At 35.1% G+C, this 11562-nt stretch overlaps 2 protein-coding genes across 2 annotated transcripts in view; one reads left to right on the top strand and one right to left on the bottom strand.

Moving 5' to 3' along the window:
• Positions 1-425: 425 nt before the first annotated feature.
• LOC143257056 (uncharacterized) lies at positions 426-5469 on the bottom strand. The gene is made up of 3 exons (XM_076515221.1): positions 5402-5469; positions 4261-4491; positions 426-2468 (listed from the first exon to the last, which is right to left on the bottom strand). The coding sequence occupies exons 1-3, from the start codon at positions 5459-5461 to the stop codon at positions 2007-2009; spliced, it is 753 nt and encodes a 250-aa protein (XP_076371336.1). The 5' UTR covers positions 5462-5469; the 3' UTR covers positions 426-2006.
• Positions 5470-10817: 5348 nt separating this feature from the next.
• The window catches only part of LOC143233559 (uncharacterized), an 18916-nt gene continuing 18171 nt past the window's right edge, over positions 10818-11562 (top strand). Inside the window, exon 1 of the mRNA XM_076469911.1 lies at positions 10818-10918. Within this exon, the coding sequence (XP_076326026.1) occupies positions 10818-10918 (101 nt within the window). The remainder of the gene's footprint in view (positions 10919-11562) is intronic.

Below are 11562 nucleotides of genomic sequence, written 5' to 3'. Positions count from 1 at the left end.
TAAAGTATTCAATGGCACATCATAGTCAATTATATTCCTAATCCAAATCAGATCTGTGAGAGCAATATGTCGGAAAAAAACAACACGCTTTTAGTTTCTCGAATTACGAAAACGATGGTTAAAAGTATTGTAGAACACTGGTTTAGGATTAGTTTAAAAGACGATAATGGCCGATTCACCTTGAGTTATTAAATTTCATTCTTTGTAAGTGATTTAAGTAAAATTATTCTCCAAAAATTGACCAAAATCATACGAAAGAAAAACAAAACCGACAAAACAAAAATTAAAAAGCGTTATCATTCGTAGTAGGTTATCCTTCTATATTCAGCTTACGAAAATTTTTTACCACATATTCTCCTGGTGTTGTTTGTTTATTGTATTCTTTTTTGTTACAACAACAAAACATTTTATTAACAGCATGGACAAACATCTGTTGTGGCTCCATCTGTGTTGTTAGAAGAAATTAACAGTTTTTAAATTATCAAACAAAACACACTTAAATTTTAAAACAATACGTGGCACAATGAAACTAAATAAACAAACTTAACTAAAAATCTACTGTTACACATTACTAACAATAAACGTTTTTATATAAATACTGCACTTTTGCTCCTGAAGTTTACAGTTAAACCAAAGTCGGAAAAGAAAAACAAAGTGTCGTTAGCATTTCACAACTTATACCACGATCTGGATTTTAGTTTTTTGTGTGTGCGTTTTTTTTAATCGTGTGCTTAACTTCTTATGACATAGTAGAATAGATACGCTTTCATATCTTCGTACAATGTCAACGTTTTTTTTACAACACAATACGCTGAAACGTAACGTAAAATTAATTATACAACAACTCGCCTCTCTTGCCAAGGAGCTCTCATAGGCTTTATCAATGACGTAACATTTAAAATATAAATTTCAAGTAATACTAAGAAAAACACTCAACTGTATAGTTTATGCTATACATCTCGAATAAACCTTTATAAAGGAATCAGAAACTCAATTAGCCTGTTCCAAATTACCTAATAAACAGAACATGTCAAAACATTTTAACACCGTACACTTTTATCGTCTGTAAAAACGAAATCGACATCAAATGTTTTTTTTTTTCTCTTTTTATGTATGAAAGGTGTAGTATACTATATAACAACAATTACATATTTTGTTTTCCACAATGATAACAAACGTATTGTTCTCCAAGCAGTAACAAACGTTTGAGATTGGCTCGTATTAATTTGTCCTGAAATTTCAAAAGTTTAAAATAGATACCATAAACAATGGCTCGCCTTTTCATCTATAAGTTAAAGATAACTCGACCAACAGGTTTTTTATTCTTGCTGGTCGCGCCCTCTGCTGAAAAAATACTTTAATGAGTTAACAGAAATCACGTACAAACAAATATATATATATATGGATTGGATAACGTGTATAAAAAAAATACGTTTGCACTTAAACTCCAGATTATAATATTAGGTTTAACATTACTTGCGTCTTCCAACAAGTTTAAAACAAACTTACGACACAAACACTTATAATAAAGTTTTGTTTTACTTTCTGGAGAAATGCGACGAAACGCTAAATCAAAACTAGAAAACTTAAGTCATTAACGATAGTAGTTCTGTGTTGTAAAAACTGAAAACTGAACTATTAATACTTCTTTCTTCTGTCTTGTAAGAAAGTTATATTACTATCATCCTAGCATTCCGGAACTGTCGTTGAATGCACGACGTCACTTCCGTTACTCCAGAGATTGATAAACATCTGTGATGTCGACATCACAAGTGGACCAACAAGAGAAACAATGGCGTAAGAGATGGCATTGACGAAGAGACCAGTCAAAATCTCGAGGAAACAATGAATGTGTAAGAAATGAAAATAATTAACTGACCGCGGATGATCTTGCAGGAGGCAAAGTCTGGTCCGAGGATAATGGTGGATGACCCACCGATGATTTTAGGGGTGATAAGTTAACTGAAGGTGATTTTGCTGTCAAAACTGAAGCCAACAGTGGTGTTTTAGTAGACGAAGAAAGGGTTAACTGTGATTTTGGGAAGACGCTGACGAAAGAGACGAGGGTATTTTAGAATTTGATGACAAAGTAACCAATACTGGTCCCGAGTAAGCCAACGATGAAGTTGGTCTAGAGGAAGCTGACAAAGTGATGACCTGGGGTCTTTGTGATGACGACGAAACAGATGATGGTATTTTGACGTAGAAGATGGAAGAGCAAACAAAGACCTCGAACTTGAGGATGTCAGAGGTACCTTGACAGATACTTCCGAGGCAGAATAACTGATACTAGTTGAGAGCTCATCAGACACTGCTGTGTCTCGTCGTGACACTTCCGTCCTGTTTTCGTCTTCAGGCGTTTGTAGCACGTCAGACGAAGAAGATAAATCAAAATCAGTACTACTCGAGACATCGCAATTGGGGCACTGGTCACTGTCCATACCTTTTATGTAGCACTTGTTGCAATGCTAAGAGAGAAAAACAGCTTTAAAAGGTAACACGTATGATGTAATTCGATCGCATAATAAAGCAACGGTTTGATACAATAAACGTCAAGCTCGTAACTGCAACCACCTTCAGGATATATAAACAGTAAGAGAAAGAAAGTGGTTAACTTACGTCATTCGACGCACCACAGAATAACTAATTTACATCACAGAATGTGCTACCACCGAAACTATTAACAGAACTACATTACTACTACAAGACGTTTATAACTTTGTTTTTGAATATAGCACAAAGCTACTCGAGGTCTATCTGCGCTAGCCGTTCCTATTTTAGTAGTGTAAGACTAGAGGGAAGGCAGCGAGTCATCATCAACTACAGCCAACTATTGGGCTGCTCTTACCAACGAATAGTGGGATTGACCCTCACCTTATAACGCCCCCACGGCTGAAGGGGCGAGCATGTTTGGTGCAATCCAGATATATATGTAATTTATGTATTTTTCAAAATGTATTTAGAACTAGTCTGTGCAACTCAACGCCTTACATATGAATTTTCTGTAATGTTTACAAACATTAAATATAACAAAGCTCTCTGGCACGTTTACGGACGTAAAACACTAAAAAATACCGGATTCGATTCCCTGCAGTGGACAGAGCGCACATAGCCTACTGTGTAGTTTTGCGATCATAACAACAACAAACAATATTATTTATGATTTACCAAAGCATCTTTTAGAATTTTCACACTAGCTACACACAACTTTCCCAAAGTTTCAAGCTGATAGAGTAGGAGGAAGGCAGCTAGTCAACAACACCCGCCGTAAACTCTTAGGCTACTCCTATTTAACCAAACAATGGTATTCAACCATCACTCTTATAACGCATCCACGGCTCCAACATGCTTAAACATAACGTACGCTGGTTTAGATGTGTTAAAGACATCTCTTCATTCACCTCTATTAATTTACTATATTTCCAGATGGTTATTTTTTGGATCAATCAGTTTTTGTTAAACTACCACCAGTCACTTAGAAAATAACAGCGAAATGCCATCTCAGTATAAAATCCGTTTTCACACCTGATTTTTTTTTCATTTATTACAGTTGTCACTAGTTCTTTCTCTCTCTTACTGATGTGACTTATAATCAATTATTAATATTCACGTAAAAATAAATTTAAAAGGTACAATTCGATTTAGATTTCACAGCTAGATTATTCGATATAGTACAATTAAGAACGATAGATTATTCTAGGTTTACGATGAATTTTTAGTTTCAATATTTATTGATACGACTGTTTCTTTAATAGCCTTGTAAAAAAATTAAACTTAGAATAACATACTTTATAATCAAATTTCTCCCTTGGCGTGTTTCTCTTATAACAAAGCCACATCGGGCTATTCTTCTGAGCCCACCAAGGGAATCGAACCCTAATTTAAGGGTTGTAGACTTACCGCAGTATTAGTGGAAGGCTCTTTCCCTTGGCACACACACGGATATGCTTATGATGCTAGCATTCGTAGTTTTGAGTGTGTAACAAGTCTGTCTCTCAGTGGTTCAGAACTTAAAACTTACAATGTTATAATTTGGGGGTTCAATTCTTGCAGATGGGAACAAAACAGAATGTCACTCATGTTTGCAGCTTTGTTCTCAAACAAAACTATATATGAAGTTATAAAGAAAAACTGATAACCTAAAGTATGTTGATCTAAGATGTTAGGTAAGCTTTCGTGTCTCATCCGAAAGCACAAAACTCTCTTCTTTAAGAAACCAACATACTGTACGATAGTAAAGACAACAAAATTATGACATACCATACAATGTTTCTCGTCCATTACACAACATTTCATGCACGTGTTGCAGTGGTTACGTGGGTTTACAGACTCTTCACACACGTAGCCTCGAAACCAAGCGAACTGTAACTTCTTCCGACAGTTCCCATTTGGGCAGTCCCTTAACCCAGGGACAACGTCCAATAAGGTGGCTATGTATCCACAGCAAGGCAGGACAACCGTTCCTAGCAGGTAACGCCTCAAATTTGTGACCTAAAGGAAAAAAAAACAACAAAAAAAAACAGCGAACACAAATCTCACGTCACAAACCAAATTAAATAGGACTTGTAAAAAAACCTTGAATATAACAATTTCTACACTCAATAAAAAAAACAAAACTGTTGATACCACATTAGGTTCATTGCAATGATTTACTCTTAACTTCTACACACACACACACACACACACACACACTTCATCTAAATCGATGTTATCATCATACAAACTATGCAGTCTTACAAGAAAATTCAAATTTAATCTTGACTTTTAAATATCCAGTGTTTACCAAGAGTTGTCTTAATATTCATGACTTTATAGTTATTTAAAAAATAACCAGCAGTTAGAATGATATGGATGATACAAACTTTATTTAATTTCTAGTCAGTCTGTCTTCTTCATAGCCACCTGTTGGTCTTGACCAGCAGTTGGAATGATATGGATATTACAAACTTTATTTAATTTCTACTCAGTCTGTCTTCTCGATAGCCGCCTGTTGGTCGACCAGTGGTTAGAAGGATATGAATGTTACTTTATCTAATTATGATCATATTACACACACATGCATAGTTATGTTAAATGTTGGTTACCATCATATTAGCATTTCAATCAGTTGACATAACACCCAACCATGAGAAGGCTTGATGTTTAATCAGTAAATAAAAAGTGCATTATCAAATGATAGTGCCATATTAGGGTGCACTACATAAACTTCTAGTCACTATAAACATTTATCACTTGTAAATCGTGAGTAGTCCATTTCTTTTGGTCATTTAAAACTTTTATTAACCAAATACCATAAAATTTCCACATTTTCAGAACTACTTACTGGTTTCTACATATTCTTTCAAAATACATATAAAAAATTAAAGTATGCAACAAGGGGGCAGTTTGAATAATTGCGTACCTTGTAGACGTTGTAAAGAAGACAAGGGTCACTAATGACCTTTTCCAGATCAATCTCCATAGATTCCAGGACATTGAAAGGATTATCACAATCTCCACACATGCAAGAAAGCATCGAACACTTTCTGATCATTGTGGCACAAGAACAACGACCCGTATCGTATTGGAGGTATCGTATAGGTTAGCCGACGCAATAATTCCGACCCTCTGGTGGCGAACTCCAAGAAACATGGCCGGCTCTCGATCGACCAAGAGCTTAACTACATCACCTTCACACCTCATGGCCGTCACTGTCATAAATGGCACGACGATGCACGTCATTTTCTTAGTTTTTAAGTGTCCTTGTGATTCGAACTCGTACACGAACTTCCTAAAAAGTCCAACATCACGAATAAGAAGATGATTGACTAAAAATCAACACTAACTGTATAGTAGTCTGCGATCGTAAACTGCACAATAACGTTATATATAATTTTTATGAAATACAAAATCATACACTGCCGTCAAGAGTGCAAAAATATTTATATTGACGTCACGTAAACCACATAAACAGATATAGCATCACCTGCAACATGTACGGTTACTTCCAACAATGTAGAAAAAAAATAATGGTCATTTTGCTAGACATAGTGTCTCCCCCAAACTGTTTGTTGTGAATTTCCCACAAAGCTACTCGAGGGCTATCTGTGCTAGCCATCCCTAATTTAGCAGTGTAAGACTAGACAGAAGGCAGCTAGTCATCACCACCCACCGCCAACTGTTGGGCTACTCTTTTACAAACGAATAGTGGAATTGACAGTCACATTATAATGCCCCCACGGTTTGGTGCGACGGGGATGCGAACCCGCGACCCTCAGGCTACGAGTCGCACGCCTTAACACGTTTGACCATGCCGGGCCCAACCCAAACTGTGTCGTAGCATGTTTGCAATCACCAAGTAATTTATATTTAATAATGTAAATTTATTATGTTTCAAATTTTTAAATTTTGTTTCTTCGATACACACAGCATAACAGTAATGTGTGCCTATCCTAGTCATGAGGGTGCCACCAAGCTTGTCACATGGCCTAATGGCTGAAAACGTTCTGGAAGCACGGGTCCGGAAAACAGGGTTTATGGCGTCCTGTAGAGCATGCATTATAATAATGATAAGTCAATACTAAAGGCTTAAGCTAACTTCACCGTACAGAACATAAAACACAACAATACTAGTTTTTAGCTAATGTTATAACATATTTTAACACCACAATACCGTGTTTCTCCGATAATAAGACCTACCCATAAAATAAGACCTAGTGTGATTTTTGGGGATAGTTTTAATATAAGCCCTACCCTTAAAAAAAAGCCCTAGTTAAGAGTGGAAGGAAGAGGAAAGATATAAAAAAATAATTTATTAATTAGTTTAATAGTTAGTTAATTAGTTTGTTTAAGTATTAATCAGTTAGTTTAATAATAGTTTATTTTAAATGGTTAGTAAAATACTTTTACTTTGTAACTTCATTTTTTTAATATATCAAAATAAGACATCCCCCGAAAATATGCCCTAGTGTCATATTTTGGAGTGAAAATTAATATAAGCCCTGTCTTATTTTCGGAGACACACGGTAGTCTCCAAACAACTGAGTGATTCTTAATTATATAAACTTTATCATGTAATGGTTTGATTCAAAATATTTCTCTACCGTTTATATTTATTCGAGCGGATTTCGAAGACTGGAATTTACAAAACGTACCTTTTACTGAAAATCACCTTTAGTTTGTTGTAATTCTTTCCTTCCGGTTTATGGACCTGAAAGTAAAACAAGACACAAGCTATTGAAGTTCTCAACAGTGAATGTTCTTACCAGCTTTAATCATTTTGTGTGTGTGTGTGTGTGTGTATCACGAATTAAACTGTAGACACATGCTACTCCCGTTGTACATGTGGTTCATGTTGTCATCCAATAGAAACTAACGCATCATTGTAAATATAACACACTCAGACACATAGATGGCGTAAACAAAAATTTTATTTGTGGCAAGTTGTCAAAGCTTACACCTAAATCAGGCCCGACTACAAAATAAAATTATAACACTGCTGTAATAACACTAATAAAACATTACACTAATTATGGCGAACCTGTGGCACGCGAAAAAAGTTTGCTAGCACGCAGCATGCAGTGCCACCTTTTAATTTTTCAAACTCTAACCCATAATAAATAAATTATACATATATAACGATTATCATTATTGCCACATGCAGCAATGAATGATTGTTTTCCAACCCAAAAGCAGTGAGAAATGTTCCCAGAAGACGTCTCACCCTCTTGGCGCTAGCTTTGCTGTTGCGGAAACATGCGACGTCAACACGTTTTGAATTCCTTGCAGGTCCAATGTACACAACAGTACTTGAGTGAAAATAGAAGAAAACAGTTGGTATTGGCTTCACTCTGCTTATATTTTTCTTCTGTTGTTTGCAAATGAATAATGGATATTTAGTGATAATAAGAGTAAATATAAATTTATTTTTTGCAGTAATAAATAATAATGTTAAAATTATGTTATTTGGCGTAGCATGTGCATATTATTGATCAGATAGTTATAATTTATTTTTATATCAATGACATAACTTTCACCTGTTATGTTACGGTAAGTTAAGTTATTGTATTTAAGTAATTGTCGAGATATTTTTAATTGTATTTACCCTTTTCAGCTTGTCAGAATGCCAGCTCAACAAGCAAAGAAACAAAAATGTTCAGCTGGAAGGTTTTTCGTTTTGATTTGAATTAAGCACAAGGCTACTGTTTGGGCTCTCTGTGCTTTGCCGACCTCGGGTATCGAAACCAGGATTTTAGCGGTATGAGTCCGCAGACATACCGCTGTGGCACTGGGGGGGACTTAAATGGAAGGAGTAGCAGTTTTTCAGGAATCGTGGACTGAAACATTTGATCAAAAAGGGTGATAAACACTATACATCTTATATTATGAAACAGTGGTAGGAGGACTTCCTCTGTAAAGCGGTATTATGAAACTGTTCATTAAAAGCTTTGTGATAAGAGTGAGCAGAAACAAAAACAACACCTTTCTCAAGAAGTCAGCAACAACAACATGGAGTCAAATGTTTTCAAGAAATTTGTTTCAGGTAGTTTAAACTTGGTTGTTGCTAGTTTTAAGATTTTAAAGATTACTGCTCAACATGGAAGACTACTTATTGATGGTGAGTATGTTAAATAATCATGGATAGAATGTACTCCTTTCCTTTTTAACAGTTTTCCAGAAAAAGAAAAAATCATTCAGCAAGTTAAGGAAATACCAATAAGTAGAAACACAGTAAAGGATAGGATATTACAGATGGAAACAAACATAGCAGAATTACCAGCAAGTAGAAACACGGTAAAGGATAGAATATTACAGATGGAAACAAACATAGCAGAATTACCAATAAGTAGAAACACAGTAAAGGATAGAATATTACAGATGGAAACAAACATAGCAGAATTACCAATAAGTAGAAACACAGTAAAGGACAGAATATTACAGATAGAAACAGAATTACCAGTGAGTAGAAACACAATAAAGGATAGAATATTACAGATGGAAAGAGAATTACCAGTGAGTAGAAACACAATAAAGGATAGAATATTACAGATGGAAACAGAATTACCAGTGAGTAGAAACACACTAAAGGATAGAATATTACAGATGGAAACAGAATTACCAGTGAGTAGAAACACAGTAAAGGATAGAATATTACAGATGGAAACAAACACAGAATTACCAGTGAGTAGAAACACAGTAAGGGATAGAATATTAAAGATGGAAACATATAATTACCAGCAAGTAGAAACACTGTAAAGGATAGAATATTACAGATGGAAACAAACATAGCAGAATTACCAGTGAGTAGAAACACAGTAAACGATAAAATATTACAGATGGAAACAAACATACAGAATTACCAGCAAGTAGAAACACAGTAAATGCTAGAATATTAGAGATGGAAACATGGAATTACCAGAGAGTAGAAACACAGTAAAGGATAAAATATTACAGATGGAAACAGAATTACCAGTGAGTAGAAACACAGTAAAGGATAGAATATTAGAGATGGAAACATGGAATTACCAGTGAGTAGAAACACAGTAAAGGATAGAATATTACATATGGAAACATAGAATTACCAGTGAGTAGAAACACAGTAAAAAATAGAAGATTACAGATGGAAACACAGAATTACCAGTGAGTAGAAATCTGTATAAATACAGTGCACTGATGGATCAGCAGGTTTTCGTCAAAGTGACACTGCACAGTTATGTAAGAGTACAATTTAATTTATGGATAATACCCTAAAACATGAACTCTTACAAACAAATGTAAATTGAGACTGGTCCAATAGACTCATAGAAATTAAAGTACCAACAAACTCGCATTTCATTTTTATTACTTCTGATCAGGATCTAAGTGATGAGTAACGGATAGAAATACTTTATACACAAGCACCATTATCAAAATACCATTTGTTTCGCTAAATAGTAGATAGGGACAGTGGGAATATCGTTAACCCAATCACGCACGTTACTAATTAGATGACAAGGCAAGATATTACTTTGATGCTAAACAAGAAATCAGACAACAAATACGAATTGTCATATTTAAAGTTCATTGCATTGCCAGTGCTGTATTGTGATCAACTTAAGTTGCAAAGAGCAGCTCACAGCAAATAGCAATTGATATCTTCTTCATACTGATGATAGACCCGTTCGATCTAATTCTTTGCTCTCATCTGGAAAATCCAAAATGGAATAATGCAACATACTTATTACCATCAATACAAAATGAATTGATTGTTAACATTAGTATACAACTAACATAAAAGTTGGTTTTAACTGAAATAAAGGAAGCACCTTTTGGTCCATACTCAGAGATGAAGCTTTGTCATTCAAAACAGAGTTAACAGCCCTGTGCATCCACTTTGCTGATGAGAAAGACAAGGATATTTTGTTAGTTCTGTGAGACAGCTCAGACTCACTGAAGAGTGTGTAAGGCATGGATTTTACACATTAAACATTAAAAAACTGCCCTGGTCATAACTATAACAGCACTTCGAATACGTCAAGTGTAATTAACGATGTTCAAACATAGGCAAGAACAGTGTACAAACTAGTAGCTTATGTTCACTGCCCGAACCATAAGCTTAATATTATCAATGCATTGCCATGCAAAAGAAAAAAAATTCAATTTTACCATTTCTTCAAGTGATCAAAGCAAGCTGAACTATTAGAAAGTATTACACCTGCAGAGGGCCAACCAAGAAGCCAGTTACTGATGTGTGTAGAGTTCATTGGTGTAGGACCTAAATGTTACAGTTTACAGTCTACACAATGACGGCTAACTACACGCAAACAAAGTTGTATTTAAAAACAAAAGTGGAAGCTTCTATGGCATCACCTGACTTTGCAGCTACCTCCCTTACTGTGTACAATCTGTCTCATATTGGAGGAATCACTGTTGGACTGCAGGAATCTTCCACTGGCATCATGTATGCCTAAGACCTGCAAAGTCGATGCTTGAAATCAGTAGTGTTTTTCAAATATCAATATATATGTACACACTGATATAGATATACTAAGGGTGTGTGTGTGTGTGTGTTTTTACACAAATAAAGCTAATAGTTTTTAATGTTGACATGAATAGAGGGAATGAAAGTAATGAAAACTATACTGTTACTTAACGCGATCACATATCCTTGTCCATGCTAAAGGTCTATGCTATTCAAGTTGATGAAATAAAAGCCACTTATACTGGAAGACACGAGAACTTTGACGAGATCTTCACCCACGCGTATGAGCCTGCCATTCGTATGGCGGAGTGTCAATGTTAAGCCTAGTCATCCGAGAATCTAGTGTGGACGACAACGACACAAAACAAACTGTTTTGTCATCTATCAAATATCACTACCGCATTAATTTTGCACTAACTTCCGAGGACTACATCACTACCAATTTTGAGGAAAGATGCTCAGGTCTATCAAACAAATTGATACCTTTAAAGAAGTAGTATCCTATTAAATTAACTATTCGTCACAAGATGTAATATTGTTAGACTTAAGTTATATAAACTTGTAATACTTTTGTGTATAAATTGTAAATACAAATATAATCCTTTGGCACCAATACTCACCAA

Source organism: Tachypleus tridentatus, chromosome 1 (assembly GCF_004210375.1).
Source record: "Tachypleus tridentatus isolate NWPU-2018 chromosome 1, ASM421037v1, whole genome shotgun sequence".
In the NCBI taxonomy this organism is placed as follows: domain Eukaryota; kingdom Metazoa; phylum Arthropoda; class Merostomata; order Xiphosura; family Limulidae; genus Tachypleus; species Tachypleus tridentatus.
The sequence above is the reverse complement of the archived record's forward strand: the minus strand, read 5'-3'. Positions and strand labels throughout refer to the sequence as shown.